The sequence below is a fragment of the Mustela putorius genome, unplaced genomic scaffold (genome assembly GCF_011764305.1).
Source record: "Mustela putorius furo isolate JIRA1106 unplaced genomic scaffold, ASM1176430v1.1 tig00003845_pilon_pilon_pilon, whole genome shotgun sequence".
Classification (NCBI taxonomy): Eukaryota; Metazoa; Chordata; class Mammalia; order Carnivora; family Mustelidae; genus Mustela; species Mustela putorius.
The window spans coordinates 38,715,256-38,734,776 of NW_025421998.1; the positions used below are offsets into that span (position 1 = coordinate 38,715,256).

General features: G+C 42.3%; 1 protein-coding gene across 1 annotated transcript in view; it reads left to right on the forward strand.

Annotated features, from left to right (window-relative positions):
* DYNC1I1 (dynein cytoplasmic 1 intermediate chain 1) overlaps positions 1-19,521 on the forward strand; it is a 266,491-nt gene that overhangs the window by 149,474 nt on the left and 97,496 nt on the right. Inside the window, 3 exon segments of the mRNA XM_013064191.2 lie at positions 3,823-3,985; positions 6,008-6,107; positions 13,930-14,055. Of these exon segments, the coding sequence (XP_012919645.2) occupies positions 3,823-3,985; positions 6,008-6,107; positions 13,930-14,055 (389 nt within the window).

The window sequence follows — 19,521 nt, forward strand, 5'->3', positions numbered from 1 at the left end:
TTATGAAATGATTTCACTGTAAAATTCCCAGAAGAGCCACTGTCCCTGTCTAATCAGGTTTGAAATTTAAGCTATGTGGGTTGACTTGATTATTTTTTGTCTTTTACATAATCTCTTGAAAAATATTTGAAAGATTAAATTTTTTATATTGAAACTCAAAGCTGCATTGTTGGAAATAAGACATTTCTGAAATTAGTATTTTTAAAATAGCTTTTGACCTCAAGGATTGTAAAATGCTTAATATGAATTGTGAATTTCATTATGAATTTTGTATTTTAAAAAATTAAACTGTAAAACCAAAGATATAAATATAGTAAGTAGAGTAAAACAACAACAACAAACTAGAGAAGTACCTATTAACTCAATTAAAAAACCCAAGAAAGTATAGCAAATAGGATAGAATCATCATAAAGATACATACACAAGTATTTTCATATATGAAGTGAGAAATTAACATTTCTTTAAAGAAAAAGAAGCAAAATAGCCCCTAACATAAAATGCATACTAGATTTTAATCTTGCAGCCACAAAGTCATAGACTTGGGCCATCTAAACTTCAAATTTCACGAATTCAGCACATTTTCTTCATAATTGTGATTCAAGCTAAATATAACGGTTCAGGTAAATTTGGGCAAGTGCAAAATTGTCATTTGGATCATATGTTAGTTATATCCATGTGTTTGACTTTTCATAAGAAATTTTTTTTTTAAAAGGGCATTTTACATGCATAAAATATTGTTAGTTCTTGGCAGAAATACTCCATGTTTTGTGTTGCAAAAAAAACACCAACAGGCCTACAATAATAGCATTTTCTGCTTAACTTCAAAAGAAAAATCAATGATTATCACTGTTTACATTTTGGTCTGGTATGCCTTTTGCTATTAAATTAATTCATACCTTTTTATACAGTGAATATGTTGAAAATAATTCATTAGGTGCCGGGGATAGAGAAAAGCTGCGGAAGCAGATATATCAGGGAGAATTTGGGGTCTATTCTGAAGTAATACGATTGTGATTCTAATTGTTTGTGCTTGCATTTTGAACCTTGTAGGTTCCATTAATCCACCAATTTTCTTTTATGAAATATGGTGTCTGGAAAGGTTTTGCCTCTGAATATAGCTTTTGGTCATGGTTCCTGGATACTCCATTATGTTTTCATTATATTGTAGCAACACTTATCAATTTAAAGATTTTAAATATGGGAGGTCTTGGGGTTTATCAAAAATGACTATGGCCTATTTAATTCCTATATTGAATATTGTTTATGACTTTCAAAAAAGTACTTGTCTGCACATGCATCTTAGTATTTTGTACTAACAAATTGTGTCATTTGATCCCTGTTAGACATCAAAGCTTAATATAAAATATATCCTTTGTTTTGCTTCAGTAGCAGTTTAATTTCAAGCCAAATATTGTATTGTCAAACATAATATCTGGAGAGGCTACTGCTTCACCTACCTGAACTTGGCCTCTGCAAATATACTTTGATCAGCCATTTGTGTTTCTCTTAGAGAAGAAGTTGTATGTCTTGAAAGCTGAGATCAAAGTGACAATACGCTACAGGGAAGAAAAAATTACAGAAAATGACTTAGATATGATTTTTTATTCAAGGTAATGGACCTGTAAGGAAAGATACAGGTGAAAAAGAAGTAACTCAAAAAGATAAACAGAGAGGAGAATAGATATTTTAAATATTATTTTAAAAAAGAATAAAAACAAAAAGGTCCTAGTTCTCTGCTTAATTTCAGATGGGTCTCAAGTCATCCATCAACAGTAACCAAGACTGAACAAGGCTTTTAAAATAAGGCCCTCTTCTTAGCTCTATGATACCCTCTTTTGGTGAAGCTTATTTATTTACGTAACACTACTACTACCAAACAAATATGAACCTAGCATTTTGTAGATTTTTTTTTCTCGTTTTGCCTGGTCACCTGTTTTCTTGAACTTACATAAGAGTGAAAAAATTCAAATGCCTGATTTATGGGAGTTTTAGAAAGCAGACTAATTAATTACTATTTATTGAACACTTCATTATTTGCCCAGTATATTCATCCTTAACCCTTAAATGAGACTTAAAGTTTAGGTATCATTGCCGCGTTTTATAGAAAAAACTGCTCCTCGGAGAGCTTTAGTTGGTTAGAGAAGCAAAGTTAGCGAAGGGCGGTGGCAACGCTGGATTCCCGGCTGGTTTCGTGGAGTCCTTGTTACTCACATCTGCACATTGCTGCTTCCCCAGTTTCTCAAACTAGTGTGTAGGCACATCTGCTCAGTTCTGCTCCACAGAGGTTCCTGGAAAGTCCCAGTATGCATTGGCTTATTAAGGGCTCCGGAGGCTTCAGCAGCAAAGGTATATTTCTAACTCTGCATGGAGCTACCACAAACTATGGGGCACCAACTGTTTTGGGAGACAGTCTTCTGCTGTAGTAGATGAATTACGTTTTGTTATCGTATGACCTTGGAGAGCTTTGTGCAAGGTGTGGACCAACTACAGTATCATAATCTTAGTTTCTTGTACAAATACAGATTCTGGAGTCCTTCCCGATCCCCAGCATTGAGGGTGGGGGTAGGGAAGTGGAGGTCGCAAGGCGGCAGACATTCGGTACATTAAAGGCTTGAGATCCACTGTCTTGGCTCTGCAGCCATTCCTCTTGACAGCACAGATTTCGTAGGCCAGTGGCTTCACCCATTAACTGAAACAAATAATGTAACACATTCTGCTGACCTCAGACCACACCCTACATGGCTCCTCTGACCAGGTGACCAGGTAGAAAGGCTGACGGGGATGGTTGGGAATGCGTTTGGGCAAGCCCGTCAGTGAGAGACTCCGCTAGGGACTCAGTGCTGACTGCAGTGCAGTGCCCTCCTCCTGTCCCTTCAGTTCCAGAAGCTTCTGGTCCTCCAGAGAGTAATCCACCAAACGTCTACTGAATGCTGTCTGCACGGGAGCTGACCTGGGGCTCCTGAAGAACCACAAAGGTTCAGCGGACAGTTTCTATGCTTGAGGGCTTCTCAGTCTGGGGGGAGTGCCTAATCCTCTCTCTCTCATTGTATGGAAGCCTTGCCACTAGGGAAAATCTGTGTCAGCTGCTTGGGACTCTGAGGTGAGCTGACTTTCAGACACCGTGACATAAGCCAGTTAATTCATCTCTCTTTGCCTCATTTTTTATCTTCAAACTTAGTTTAATAAGATTCATCATGCTAGAAAGAAAGGCATAAAAACAATTTCGAGGTGTCTTATAGAAGCATTTATTTGTTCTGTATGTTTGTCTAAAAGCAGGGGATATCTCAGGTGAAAGCAGGTTTGGAAGGACACGTTTCGGAGATGAGTGGAAGCTGTGTAAGAGCCAGTCGGCCTTCCCAGCTGACGCTCTGAGGTAGAACAGATGTGTCTAGGAGAGCGAGGAAGGCTGCCTCCCAGATCATATTATAGACAGTTCTGAGTTATTTCACATGAGCAGCTTTCAGTCATACCCAATATACCTAGTTTTATCGAGTTTTCTATTACGTACTCTTTGCGCTGTTTGTCAAGTTCAGTTCTAAAGCAGATAACTTTCAGAACTGGTTGCTAACAAACACAAGTCTATTTCCATTTGCACTCTTTGAAATAGTGATTTGTCCAGATATGAAATATTTTTGTAAAATTATGAGGGGGTCATCAGCAAACACCTTTGGTGTGAACTTAGGAGCAATTTGGAATCAATATTGATAATGCTTTATTTCACCATCTGATCACTCTTTTGGTAAGTCATCTCAAGAGTTGGATCCCTCTTAAACTGTTTTAATTGTACTTTTCTTCTTTCCTGACAATCTCTTACTTACAAAGCCCCTCCACGAGAGCTGACAGAGGAAGAAAAACAGCAGATCCTTCATTCAGAGGAATTCCTCATCTTTTTTGATCGGACAATCCGGGTAATTGAAAGAGCGCTGGCAGAAGACTCTGACATCTTCTTTGACTACAGCGGTCGAGAGTTAGAGGAAAAAGATGGGTTAGTTTCTTGTGTGCATTAAAAAACAAAACAAAACAAAAAAAAAACAACCTTGCAATAAATTCTTGTTGATTCTAAATTCACTTATGTATTGACTAGGCAAATCCCAAACCAACCAAATCAGAGGAGGATGAAATTCCAGGGTTGATCTTGCTGAACAGCTTTGACTAAAGGCTTTGGTTATAACTTCTGGCTTAGTGTTTCCCTGTAATTATCAGGTGCTTCCGTGAAATGCTTTTGAACTTGATATCTGGGGAACAGTCCAGGTGATAGAGACTGGCAGAGTCACGTACATTGTCCTCTGAGAAAACATTCCTATAAGCAGCAAAGGTGCTTTGTTATATCCAGGAGATCTATTTTTGATGTCTAAGCAAACAGGAAGCCAAATGAAATAAACATGAGATATGGGACCCCGCCATTGGTGTGGGGAGAAAATACTAGAGACTGCAATCCTTCTCTTCTTTTTGATACCATGACCATACGTGTGTCTATGTCTTGTAGGACACTCATGTGCAGGGATATATTTAAAGATAAAACAAAAACTAATCAGTAAAAGCAAATGACCCCCAGTGACTTTCTCTGAGACTGTAATGTATGTATTGTAAAGGGCAGGGGTAACCAGCCATCAGCATGGGGGTACGAGGAGTTGGTACTTTATGAGCTTTGTAAGAAAAATACAGTCAGTTTATAGCCACTGATTTCTTTTGGTCAAGAACAATATGAACAGGTGAGATCACCTGCCTTATGCAGTAGACTTGACTTTTGACTATTTCTAAAATTCAAATACAATTCTCAAAGGACAATGTATTATCATTGAGGATGCTCAAGAGAGTATAACAGAGCCTCCAAAAATAGTTTCAAAAGGGGGTTCTGAAAATGTTCTAGCCAGTCGGCAGCAGATTTCGGCTATTTCAAAGAGACAATAATATTTTGACTATGCATGTTACGAGATGCTTTATTTTTCTTTGAAAAGGTCATTGCTGTATGGCTCAATTGATTGTCCGGGTCCTGTTTCCCTCTGGGTTACTTGGGCGTGTGTACCTCTTGCCCGAGTTTGCAGTGATAGATTTGAGAACGAGTTAGTAGAGGGAAAAAAAAAGAGTCCTCAGTCAGCTGACTGGAGCCCAAGTAAGTAGTCTAGAGCCCAGTCATCATCTGAACAAGATCCATAGAAGGCTGGTGATACAGGGTGCACGCCAGTGGGGTAAAGCAGAGGAACCCAAAAAAGAGGTGAGAGCAGAAAAATTCCTGAACTGAAGCCCAAGAAATGTAGGCAGCTTTTTATGCAGATCCAAAAGCTGCTGGCACAGAACGAGCCAAGTTACTCAGTTTGCACTCAGTCTTGTGGAGCAAATGCATGACTGGTGCAGAGATCTTCAGAGGGAGTTTTGTGGAGTATCAGCCAAGAAAACACTGGCCAAAGTATATTCCTTGCCCCAGATGCTGTTGTGGTCTATGTTAAGTGTCTAATACGTCTGGTGAATCCTGCGCCCTCCACTCTGCCTGAGTCATGGTGACACCACTGGCTGCTGAGCAGGGAGGCAACACTGCGGACCGCCCGAAATTATAGGTAGATGGAGACATGCGTATCACCTCTGGTCTAAGGCGAGGTCAGGAGACGTTGATATGATATCAAAGAGTCTCCAACTGTGCTGGGCTTCCCTTGAGAGCTGGGAGATTTCTAGAGAATTCCGCCTCAGACAGAACTTATTAGGAGGAAGCAAATACTTGAGGGAGAGGCCAAGATGAGAACCTGAAAATCACTTGACATTTCATACCAGCTTTGGAGTAATATGTGGAAACCTTTCCGGGGTGAAGCTAGGAATACCATTTCATACAGGAGGGAGGCCTCCATTCTCTCTTTGAATTGTGATCAGCCTTTCCCATCTGAACTGAAGCTTTGCCCTCAGAGAGTGTTCTGGGCCATGCTCTTGCCATCTCATTCTTTCAGTACAAACAGCAGAGAGAAAGCCCCATTCTGAAGCATCATCACATTTGTCTTTGATGTTTAAACCCTCCTAGGGATGTCCAGGCTGGAGCGAACCTTTCTTTCAATCGTCAGTTCTACGACGAGCATTGGTCCAAGCATCGAGTGGTCACTTGTATGGACTGGTCTCTCCAGGTAAGAATTCTTGCTGGGATGGGACGAACTGGGCTGTGTTCTTACGGCATTTGTATTTAAAAGAGAGAGAGAGAGAGTGAGAGAGAGAGAGAGTGTGTTTCTCTCCACTTCTTCAGATATGTTTACCAGCCTGCAGTTCTGTTCTATGCCTGTTGGTTTTCTTTCTCATTTTCCTGAGCTTTCAGTTGAACGTTTGCACGCCGTCATTCATGTGTACTGAGTAACCCCCATGTGCTACCAGACAAGGATCAGGCCACTGGTCTGCTGCTGTCGTGAAGGTCCCCAGGGGTTCCCCCACATCACACTCTGTGGCTGTTTTGAAGCCTTCCTCTGCCCTGACTTCCTTTCCTTGTCATCCAGCCTTATAGACATGCCCATAATCTAAAAACAATACCCTTCCCCCTGAGTTCCACAGCTTCGCTCCTGCTTGTTCTCACACGTCTCTAAAACTTCTTATCTCTCTTCCACCGCTGTGGTCCTCGTGGTTGTGCCCTCAGCCTCTACTCTTCCTCCCAACATGCTCTCCGGAGGACGGCTCTTCCACTTCCATGTTCAGCCACCATGTAGCAGCCTGTTTATATCGCCCACCCATCACCCTCCAGAATTCTACTTTGCACAACCAACAGGTCCCCTCAGTTGTCTCATAGAATCTGCAATCACTAGTTCATTATGGTTACACATCTGAATTATTTTTTTCCCTACCGCATGTTAAGTTAAAGACATCACAATATACAGCGGTCTTTCTTCATTAACTTTCATCATTAACATTAATAACTATTTCCCTCTCTCCCAGACCTGGACTGTCACCGAGACTGTCCATTTCTCCACTCATGTATTTATCACCTTATGCCTGTGGTATTGCTAACCTTCTCATTGGTCTTCCTAAACCCATGCTTGTCCATCTGTGGTGCTCGAGGCATCTCTGGACACCTAGCCAGGTAATCTTTCTAAAATGCAAATCTGATCACTCCACTCTTTGATCAAAACTCCCTGTTGGCTCTAAGGAAAAAAGTCTGTACTCCTCATTGTGGTATTCAGAATGAAAGGAGGCAAATTTAGCAGAAGTCACCTTGCTGAAGAGCCAGCTGCACTACATGACCAATTACCCAGCACTGAGCAGTTACATAATGTGCACAGAGGCATACAGCCTAGTTGTGGGGTGGCTGGAGTTTGAACCCAGGGGGTTTGACCCCTGAGCCCATGTTCATAAGAACCATGCTGTCTGCCTTCCTGCAGTGACAATGACATACTAGCTATGAGGAAAATAGGAATGATAAATTCTGGACATTTATGCGGAATTACAGTGTATGTTCTTATGGGGAATAATAATCAAGGCTAGCTTTTCATTTGTGTATTTTATGTGCTAAGCACTGTGCCAACTGCTCTGAAGGCATCTTCTTATTTCAGTTTCTTAACTCCGATGAGGCAGCAACCATTAATATTCGTCCTTGTGCAGCTGAGGAAATTGAGCCTCAGGGAAGCTTAAGTAACTTGCTAAAAATCACTCAGCTAGGATGTGTGCTAGGATGTGGTCTGGAATCTGGAACCAAGAGAGGTTGTAAGTTCCGAACAGCAAGAGGCAGACAGCACAGGCCTGCAGAGGTAGTGGAGGTCAGGATCTGTCTCTAGACAACTGGGATTTAGACTGGAGGGGAGAAAGAGTGTGTTCTAGACAGAACTGAGAGACAGACAATGCGAAGGGCCTCGTCTAATCCTGCTGGAGTACAGGAGCACTGAAGGGAGCGGAATCCCAGAGCCCACCTGTCATCAGCCACCAAGTGGGCCGGTGTTCTCTCCTCTTGAGTCTCCTTTTCTTTATTTTGATTAAATGTTTTACTTTAATTCCAGGACAGTTAACATACAGTGTTGTATCAGTTCCAGGGGGACGGTAGAGTGATTCGACACTTCTGTACACGACTCCGCACTCGTTGTGATAAGTGTGCTCCCATCTCCACCCTCCTACCCCCCGCCCCCTGTAACCGTCAGTGCCTTCGCTCTAGTTCAGAGTCTGTTTCTTCATTTGTCTCTCTCTCTCTCTCTCTCGTTTCCTTTGCTCGTTTGAAGAGGAGTGTAATCCCTCACCACCGGACTGTCATCAGCCACCAAGTGGGCTGGAGTTCTCCCCTCTCGAACCTCCTTTTACATTCAAACACCAGAGCTCGAGTGCCTGATTGTGCAGACACTAACACAAGCAGGGGCCCAGCCACTTGCCGCCGGTGTGTGGGTGGTCTGCGAACATGCTCGGGTGTACGCACAGAAATTAGATCCAAGCCTGAGGAAACACTTAGCTTGGCTCGTTCACTTGTTCGGAGTCTGGAAATTACACAGGAACCTTATCTGACACGTTCAAAGGCAACTTCTACTGTGTTCCCAGGTCGGTTGGTAAAGCTCCCTGAGGAATTGGCAGGCCCAGCCTCAGTGGGGCTGGTCCGGGCCTGGCCACGGTGTACAATGGCCATATGGACCCTAGATGGATTTGTTTCCACATAGGGTTTGTGTGATGGGGTTTTGGGGAGTGCTTTTGTTTTTGTTTTTGTTTTTTTGGTTTTTTTAAGAACTGAAATTTTAAAGGACAGAAACTCTACCATGGGGACACCACATTTACTTTTCACCATTTTTGTGTAACCTGCTCATCTACACTGTAGGGAAGAGGTTTATAGTTCTGAAAGGCATATTTTATACAGAGCCTGAGAAAAAGGAATTGGAGGGGTAGCTGGCTGGCTCCGTCAGGAGAGCATGTGACTCTTGATCTCAGGATTGTGAGTTCAAGTGTCACACTGGTCATGGAGACTACTAAAGGAAAAAAAAAAAAAAGGAATTGGAACCCTCAGCTCCTACATCATAACTTTTTTTTTTTTTTAATTTACTCATAACATTTTATGGGGTTCAAAGGACCAGGTTTATATGCTTAGGAGATGAAGAGATCTGAATGGGTCTAGATGGAATTCAATAATATCAGGAAAGAAAACAAGGAGAGAGGCACAATCTTGGAGCCTCGAAGTGGCATATGTGTCCAGGGTGTTTGCCTGAGTGGAACTGAGTGGGGAGAAAAGGAAGAAACTGTGAGGTTTCTGCATAGCTTGGCTTTGATCTCCTTGGCTTCTCAAATAAGAACCCTTTAACTTTGCAATATTTGCCAGATATCCACCAAACATTATACCCTGGAAGAAACTGGGTCCCTTGGGGGGAATTAGGTCAGCTTTGTCATTCACTGACAGTTGTCGAACAGTGCGAGTCAATTAACACTCTCCACATACCGCACGACGGCTTTTCCAGCCTTGTCCCAAACCACACTCACACCTTAGTCCCGCCGCATAGAATCCTCTCACAGGGAAACTGCCTCCTCCAACCTGGTAGTCACCCAGTGTATACAGCTGAGTAATCTCTAATAGTCTATTCAGTTTCCAAATCCAGTCACATTTACAGTAGCAAGAAGACTGCTGCAGACACCAACTCAAGTCCACCAACGTAACTTTGACCCTGACTTTATGCCACACCCTCTGCTTCTTGCTTGTATTAGGAGACAACTTCCTAATTGGTCTTTCTGCCTCCAGCCTTTCGACTGTTGAGTCCTTATAAGTATTTTGACCAGACTGATGTTCGTAAAGATTCCTTACTGTCACTTTGGGCAAGTTGCTTGGCTTCTCTTTGCTTCAGCTTCCTCGTTCATAAAATGACGGTAATCATACTGAGCTCACATGCTTATTGTGAGTATTATATGAGTTAATGTATTTATGGCCATAGGACTTAAACAGTGTCTAATACATAAAAAGTGCTCAATCAATGTGACATCCCAGCAAAAGCACAGTAGCAGTAGTATTAGTAGTTGCTGATTATAACCCCCACTGTCCCCAGAGTAAAGTCTAAAGTCACCAGCCTGTACTCAATGGCCTCTGTGATGAAGCCCAGAGGCATTTCAAGCCCTTTCTTCTTGCTTATAGCTTCGTGTAACCTGCCTCCCAGCCAAAGGCTACAAACTAACGTCTCCTGGACATGCCCTCCATGGCATTAGTTAAGAAAACTTTACCTCTGGGCCAGCGTGAGCAAAAGAGGGGATGTATTGGAGAGGAACTGGTGTACTTAGGGGATCCATGGAAGAGAGAAAGAACTGGACTCAGGAAGAGTAGCAGTCTGGACCGCTTGAGGGACCTCACCGATAGGATGCTGTCATAACCTGACCCATTCGCCAGCCCTGGATTCTGTGTCTCACTTCCAAATGTGCCCCAGCCAGTCCGGAGGCTGTGATTGGCTCTGGGTCATGTACCAACTCTGCAGGGAACTAATTGTCCCCGGGAAGTCAGATACCCGAATGTTGAGGTGATCTCCAAAGCTGGGAGAATCACCGCAGACCAGGCAGATAAGCAAACCCTCCTATCTGCACCCTGGTCCATATCCCCCGCCCCTTCTTCTCTCCTAATAACACACTGCCTGACAGGGCCCAGTACTTAGCCCAAGACCCTTGGCTTCTTCGTCTATAGAAATGGGAAAACCGCTTCTACTTTAGAGGATTGCAAGGACCAAATGAGTTCATGTAGCACCCGGCTCGGTGTCTGGCATGTAACAGGCACTGAAACATGTTGGTTCCTTCCCCTCTGATGAATGTCAGGCTTTATTTCTCTATAGAAGCAAACAGCTTGAGAGCAGACCTGGTAATTTTCAGGTAAAGTTCTCCTAGGTTAAAGGTTGGATAATTCAACCTGATGAGGAATTATAAGCTCCACAAGTGTTCACATTCCCTTTAAAAATCATAATTTTAGGGCGCCTGGGTGGCTCAGTGGGTTAAGCCGCTGCCTTTGGCTCAGGTCATGATCTCAGGGTGCTGGGATAGAGTCCCGCATCGGGCTCTCTGCTCAGCAGGGAGCCTGCTTCCCTCTGTCTCTCTCTGCCTGCCTCTCCATCTACTTGTGATTTCTCTCTGTCAAATAAATAAATAAATAAAATCTTTAATAAATAAATATATAAATAAATAAAAATCAGAATTTTAGCATTCAAGATTTAAATAATGGTTCAGAGATTTACTCTTCACTTGAGAGTAAGAAAATATGACTAGTCACGTTCAAACACAGCAGAAAAAGACATCTAAGAGGAAACTTCAAAATCAGAAAAACTTGAATGAGATATGAGTTAAATCAGTATCCTTAGGATTTATGATGCCAGTTGTAGAATTTAAGCCAAAGGCATTTCCCTTATATTTTACTAGAATTCCCCCTATTTTCAAAAAGGGTTTGAAAGCCAAATAATTTCAACTATTTTTTTAATGGAAAAAAGAAAAGCTACAAGTGGGAGCCAACGATGAGTCCCAGATGTGAAGCTGCAGGATATTAGTGCAGACACATCTGGCTGCTCAGCGGCTACTATGGTGTTGATGTTTACAGAGTTGCCTTTCACGTGTGACGTAGTTAAACTTCAGATGGACAGTCTGGAGATTTCTGTGTTTATCTGGATATTAGTTTCTTCAAATGGGCTCTGAATCAAAGGCCTTTCCTAATGGGGCTTTGGATTCAGCCTCTGCAGAGTGTTTTCTAATAAAGAACGATGACTTCCCCTGGTGGCCATATGCATGTGTCTTGCTGTAGGATCATACTTCCTTCCTCTGCATCAGCCAGCAAGTTGTGACTCCCTCCAGTTTTCTTCAGTTGAGGCTGCTGAACAAATGAGTACGTCCACCTAGAAGACTCAGCTTCAATCAGTTTGGACAGAAAAAAAAAGTGGATGTTTCCACTTTTAAGGGCTGCCTTCTGTTAAATATGTATATAGCTTAGTGAAAGGAAGGGGAAAAATGAAGACATCTATAAGCAAAGAGTGATACTCTCTGCTATAATCCTGTTGCTGTTTCTAATGGGGCTGCCTTATGGGAATGCCAGGTAGGAATGGAATTTTCATGAAAGCCCTCTCAGAAATATGCCCCCCACCCCCGCCAAGATTCCTCCCCTGTTTGTTTAATTACACACACAGCACAGAGCTCACACAGGGTAAGCACGTATTTCTAGTCACTTGAGAGTCATTATTTTACTGGTTGTGGTTCTTGCACTTATGCCTTTAATTATTGGCATTATTTGACAACAAAGGATTAAATATAAGGTCTTTCTACTGAGAGCAGAGTCACTGAAATAAAAAGACCATTTGTATTTTAATAGATTTTGACATAGTTGATTATGTGCTAGGAGTTATAAGACACTAGATTTAGAAGTTAATAAAAATAAGTCCCTATGCTCAGAGACAGCTTACAGACTACTAAGAGACATAAGTGGGAAACAAAAACCATAGCACAGTTTGACAAGGTCTTTAACGGAGGAACACACATAATGCTAAGGGAGCCCGTGAGAGGGAAGCGGGGGTGGTGGCTGGCTCGTCAGCATTGTTTGGAGGATTTGATCCAGGAGTTACTGTTAGAAACAACACAGACAAGGCATCCCATTAAGAGTGATTATGAAACTCCTGGGCACAGAGGCTGTCCTGTGAACCTGAGAACTAGCCCATGAGACAGAGACTTAGAGTGGGGGGTAGAGGAGGTAAGGGGGTGGTAAGAGATGAAGCAGAGGAGTTAGACAGTGACAGACCATGAAGGACCTTATATGACCTGGGTTTAATCTGGAAAGTGAGGACGCGCCATTAAAGTATTTTGAGCAGAGGAGTGACTTAGCCAACTGTATGTTTTGTAAAGTCACATTGACAAAGGATAGAGAGTGGAATAGGGGAGGGATGAGCCGGGCAAGCCTGCCAGCCAGAAACCATTCAGGAAGCTGTTGCCTTGATTCAGATAAGAAATTAGTGGAGGAGGGACGCCTGGGTGTCTCAGTCACTTAAGCGTATGCCTTCAGCTCAGGTCATGATCCCAGGGTCCTGGGATCAAGTGTACATTGGGCTCCCGGCTCCCGGCTCAGTAGAGTCCACTTTTCCCACTCCCTCCAGCCCTGCTACTTACCCTCTCTTGCTCTCTCTCTCTCTCTCTCTCTCTCTTTCTCTGTCAAATAAATAAATAAAATCTCTTAAAAAAAAAAAAAAAGAAAGAAAGAAAAGTAGTTGAGGAGACCCTCACCTTAAGGATGGAAAGAAAGCATGCATTTGAAAGGTACTGAGGCAGGAGTATAACACAGTACATGGGGATAAGAAAGAGAAAGGAGGAAAGATGAACATGGAGTGTTCATGGTTTGGGCAGGTGGGTGAATGGTGGTGGAAGGCACCCAAAAGAGGAGACATGGGAAGAGCACGAGGTTTTGTAGAAGGCAAGAAGCTCATTCCTTTAAATGCATAACTGATGTGTCTATGGACGACTCAGAAAAATCTCCAGTTTGCAGTTCTGCAGCTGAGAGAGACGTCCAGCTTGGAGATACAGATTTGGACATTTTTCAGCATATTCATGTGTATTAAAGCCATTGGAGTAGATGAGACCACCCATGAAGAGCGTATGAACAGAGACCCCCAAAAGGGCAGAAAACAGCCCACCACCCTCTGTGGAATATAGGTATTAGAAAGAGACTCTCTAGGGACTAAACAGAATGGTCAGGAAGAGAATCAGGAGAGACAGGTGTAATGGAAGCCAACAAAGGAGAAAGAAGGGAGTAGTCCAAGAGTCAGAATGCAGAGAGGGCGAGTAACGTGTGTATACGGCGGTTACTGGTGATGCTCGCAAGCCGCGTGGAACACTGAAAGCAGAAACCGGAATGCAATAGGGTGAAGCAGTAATCGGTATTAAGGATGCCTCAACTCCTAAAAAGGTGCCATTTCAATGACGTGATATAACATCTGTCTATAGGAATAAGGGAGTTTTCTTTGTGTCGGCAACTTGACGTAACTCCTCCTTGTGACCTCTTCCGTGCAGTACCCCGAGCTGATGGTGGCTTCCTACAACAACAACGAGGACGCTCCCCACGAACCAGATGGCGTGGCTTTGGTTTGGAACATGAAGTTTAAGAAAACCACACCAGAATACGTCTTCCACTGTCAGGTAGGAGTCAGCAGAGTGAAAATAACTTCTGTCTCCCACTAGACCAAATATAGTTCACGCTGCCTTGCATCTCTCTGTCTTACGTGCCGAGGAAGAGCCGAGGTTAAAAATGGAATTGTTGACAATTTTGGAAAATTCCCCCACAGGAACCTCATGTTTGGGGAAAGTGGCAACTCTCTCCAAACAGTGAGGAAGCCCAGTGGGGGACTGTGTGTCATTTTCTTTCTATTTAAAAATAGAAAACAGCCCCCCTGAGGATGAGTTCATAAAGACCTCGCGCTTATGAAGAAATCCTGGTGTACCACTTCCTCTGCTCACAGCAGCACATGCTTGCCCACCCATGTGGACATCCTCAGAGCTCCTCCATTGCCCGCTTCCTCCTCCCTCTGACATGGAGTTCAGGGGAACGTGGCCAGTTTTAAGTTTACGGGTGCCATATTGCATCCAGATAATAACATTTCCGTAGCTGCCGTAGGCGAATACTTACCATGAACCTTTTTTGGAATTATTGAGAAACATAGATGCCAGTTTCAGTTCAAGTGTGAGGATCATTTCAAACAGATATTTGGCTCCTTGTGTCTCCTGACACACTTGTCTCCTTTTTATCCAACATAATACAGGCTGAAATGTGTTTTACACTTGCGCACATTCGGCTTTTCTCCCTTGCCATGACTCTGCCTAAATAATAGGCCTCAGCAGTGGCCAATACACCAACTCCTTTATTATCATCCCAGTCCTGTGATTAGGCATAGGAAAATGCAAAACAAACTTCCCAGCTCAAAGTTTCAGTTCCTCACATATGACGATTCCAAGGCAGAGTGACAGATTGCTCCGAATACAAATACCTCAGCCAAAGAGGGTAAACCTGTTGATATTTGGAAGTTTAGTGACATTTTATATCTAAGAGCTGAGTATCATTTTGAACTAAAATATGTTTAGACTTTAGGACGTTATCAGATGTAATTTGGGGAACAGGAGCTGCTGGAATAAAAGTCCCAGCTTCAACCTGATTGAGTAACCTCTAACTCCAGCCATGTTTTTCTCATTTGCTATCTTAAAAACAACAAGAAATCTAGGTCTGCATAGTAAATAACCTTTAGTTTTTGAACCTTTGAAATAAGAACAGCTTTTTCTTTTTTTTTTTTTTTTAAGATTATCAAATTTGTCAGTTTGATACACTCTTCCTGTAAACATAGAAGCACAAAATCCTCATCTTGTTCAGGTTTAAGAGGTTTGCCAAATTACCAACAAAATACTAAAAGGGTTGTACGATAAGCAGAAGCACATTTTGGAAAAATAGTGCCACCTAAACCATTTTGATATTACAAAAAGTACATCTTGAGTTTTAAAAATTATAAAAGGTTAACACATTTTGTTTTGGTCAATGTACATGTTTATGGTAATTTTAAAATTGTATTAACTGATTATCGGTAGCCTGTGAGAATAACAACTTGGTAAAATGCTTAATATTCACAGCATTGCATAGTAAACAGGTCAGTAGGAGCCTAATAATGTTGAATGAAGACACAGACTCTCAAGGTCTTTAGAATTAACTGGAATTTTAAAATTCCCTACTTTATCACACAATGGTTAATACCAGTGTTGACTGAAAGGAGCATCTTCTCTTTCCTTCCTGGTATCTTTGGGATCATTTACTGAAAGTTGCACCAACACACATTTAATGTCATTATTAGTTTCTCCCTTAAATGATACAGTATATGAATTTTAGGAGAAAACTATTTCTTGATTTCAAAAAAAGAAGGAAGGTAGGGGCGCCTGGGTGGCTCAGTGGGTTAAAGCCTCTGCCTTTGGCTCCGGTCATGATCCCAGGATCCTGGGATCGAGCCCCACATCGGGATCTCTGCTCAGCAGGAAGTCTGCTTCCTCCTCTCTCTCTCTGCCTGCCTCTCTGCCTACTTGTGATCTCTGTCTGTCAAATAAGTAAATAAAATCTTAAAAAAGAAGAAGAAGAAGAAGAAGGAAGATAGTAAAAAGGGAGGAAGGGGGGGGAGGAGGAGGGAAAGTCAAGTCAAGTTAGAAGTACTCTCAAAAGCCTACCAAAAGATGCTGACCAAAATATCTCTGTATCCCTCAAATCCCTGCTATTGTCTTCATTTTTTCTGGTGGCCACAAGCAGGTGGGATTCTAAACTCTGCTTAGCATTCTCACTGGGAGAAAATTAAGGATTCTAATATTTTTAAACTTTGGGGTTTGTTAAATAATGTGCAATGCATGTGAAGACTCCATATTGTAGGCATCAAAGAAAAGCTATAGAATTTAACCACACACGTTTAAAGATGCTGAGACTCATGATTGTGCTACTTATATAGAAATGATAAGTAGTTCATATAAATGACCCTTCATGTTCATGACAGCCACATTTATAAAATCTTATGAAAACCTAAATGCTGAATACCATTACACTACTTAACTTCTGTTATTTAATTATTTCTCCTAAACTAACCTCAGTGTAGGGGATAGAATTATCACCAGCTTCAGAACGGTGAAAGGAAAAGAGCTTCGGTCCCTCTCCCGAGAGGAGGAAAAGGAAGAAATGGGCATAGCAAAAGTCGTTGCGAAGCCCTTCTGAGGATCCTTGGTGTATTAGTCAAACTTCTCCAGAAAAACAAAATCAATAGGAGATAGATAGATAGATAGATAGATAGATACACAGATAGAAATAGACACACGGAAAGAAATTTAGAATTGGTATTTCTTCAGGAAACTAGTCTTTGCTCTGAAGGCCTTAAACTGTTGGGATGAGGTTCACCCACATTATGGAGGCTAATCTACTTAAAGTCTGCTGGCTTAAATGCAAATTACATTTAAAAAATACTTTTATACCCACATGTAGACTTGTATTTGACCAAACCCCAGATCCCATAGCTTAGCCAAGTTGACACATTAAAATTAACCATCATACCTGAATTTCACCTCAGACCAATCCAGGAAACCAGTATCTTTAATAACTCCTGAAGTCTTACTAATTCCTTATTACTTTGGGCTAGTAAGCAAATATACCTAGAAAGATCAACTTTGAAAGTATTAGACTTTAAATAAATGGGAGCTTTCCTAAGAGGTGAGAAAAAACAGTAATTTGAGGACATGGAAAATATCTCTGTGACATTACATTTATGGGGATAAAAAGATACATGTACTGAGAATCTGTTATTTACATTCATTGTCATAAACCCTTATTACTCCCCCAGATTAGAACCTGCAAGAGAAGTCATGAAACTAGGGCAGGTGTCTGTGAATAGCCAAGCCAAGTCTGAAGTTAGCTCTTTTTTAACTCTGAAGTGCGTGCATTATGTCATACAACATTTGTTGGGGATTCAGCCAGGGTCCTCTGGGTGGGTGGCTTGGGGGATGGTAAATAGAGAGATGGAACAGAGCTGTGTTCTCCATCTTGGCTGATCATTGCCGGCACCTGGAGAGCTGTAAGAACTATTTATGCGTGCATCCCATGGACAGAGATTCTGATCATTAGTCCCTAGTCTAGCCTGGATGTTTTTAAAATATCCCAGGTTGGGGTGCCTGGGTGATACGGTCAGTTGAGCATGTGACTCCTGGTTTTGGCACAGGAATGATCTCAGGGTCATGAGATCGAGCACCCTGTTGGGCTTCATACTCAGCCCAGAGTCTGCTTAAGACTTCCTCCTCCCTCTCTCTCTCTCTTTGCAACCCCCCCCCCACACACATGCATTCTCTCTCTCTCAAACAAATAAATACACTTAAAAAAAAAAAAAAGGAGAAGTTCCCAGATCATCTGAATATGCAGTAATACTTGGAAAACACCAGGATGTAGAGGCGAGATGAAGAAAGAGGGTGATAAGGCAACAAAACTAGTCGGTCTCTTTATTTGGAAGTGTGGGACTTTTCTTCTTGCCCCACACATCCCTTTCCCTCTTTGGCCCTAACTAGGGTGCTGTTTCTTCTCTGGTGCTGATCTCCTAGCTGACTCAAACTGAGAGATTTCCTAACCACCTCCCCAGCCCCTTCCCACTTCCCCATCCCCACCCCAGACACCCTGTACATGCACTCGCCTCTGTGGGGAATGATCAGAAGACCCAGAGTGGTTGTTCCAGGAATGGGCTCAAGAACACGTTGAACATGACATTGGAAGAATGTGAATTGGAGAGTACCATTTCCTTTAGGATAGTGGTACACCGTGCTATAGTGGATATCTATGAAGTTAGGATCAAAGCCAGGTCATATCCATGGCTCCCAAAAGAAAACCTAATTGCTGTAATACTGAGTATGGCTGCGCTAGTGAGAGACCAAACCCAGTGTTGCCTGGGCAGTCAGGGAAGTCACAGATGAGTTAGTGGCTGGCCGCTGGGAATAATAAGGGCAGTTTGGTTACCATGCCCTGAACTTGAATAATTACAGTGTAATATCATTGGTCTATATTTTACATTTTCCTAGCATTTCTGCCTTCACAATCTCATTGATTCTCCCAAAGGGAAGTGACAAAGATGTTATTCTCTCGGTTGTACTTGAAGTGTTCGTGGCTCATGGGCAGTAGAGTCAGTCCTGGACCGGAAGCCCCATCTGCTGGCTATATCACACCATCCATCACGCCACATTCCACCATAATGCAGGGATACGGGACTTGAGAGCAAAGGCTACACAGTCCATTCAAGGTGCTTTTTTGGCTGCCTGTCATTTTATGATATCAATTAAGCATGGTCCTAGAATTGGCTCTCCTTACCATCTTCTAAACCTAAAGGGAATTTGGAGAGCCCACAGAATTACAATCAATACCTGCAAGATAAAAATCAGAACCCCTACTCACAAATGTATTACTTTTCTTCTCTATCCTTTCTGATCTTCGGTCAAGTTTATTTACTACAACTTGTTCCTTCTAGACAGTCCTCGCTGAAGTCAGGCAATTTGAACATGCTCCCACATCCTCATGTGATGTTCTGATAATTTCAAAATGAGACAGTGTGCTTCGTAGGAAGGAATATGGATAGGGAGAAAACATGGGCACCTTACGATGCTTGTACTGGTACCCTTTTGGAATACTGCATGAGCTATCCATTTCTTGTTGGTCTTTTGGATTGTTTGTACTCTTCAGAACAACATCATTGCAAACCAATCCGATGGCTTGGAAAAACAGCATTTCTGGCACTGGAAAGCAAATGCACAAGACACAGGTATCAGTTCAGGGTTCTTTTGTAAAGAACAGGCTTTTAGCCCAATCATCAAAAGATTGCAGTAGGAAGGCTCGTCTCTCCCTGTTAGAAATAGCAAGGCCAAACACCTTTTACTTCCATGGGCAGTTGCATGTCTTTGCTAAGCTGAATTCTTAGTGTGGGCTCTGGTCCTGCATTTTCTATTTTCATTTCTGGAAGAGCTGTCCATACTTGGAAAACATCGGTGGCCTGTGCATAGAAATCAGCGCGTCAGCCCCACCGCACAGCCTGGCAGGGCTCCTGCCATCTTCTGTAGTGGCCTCCA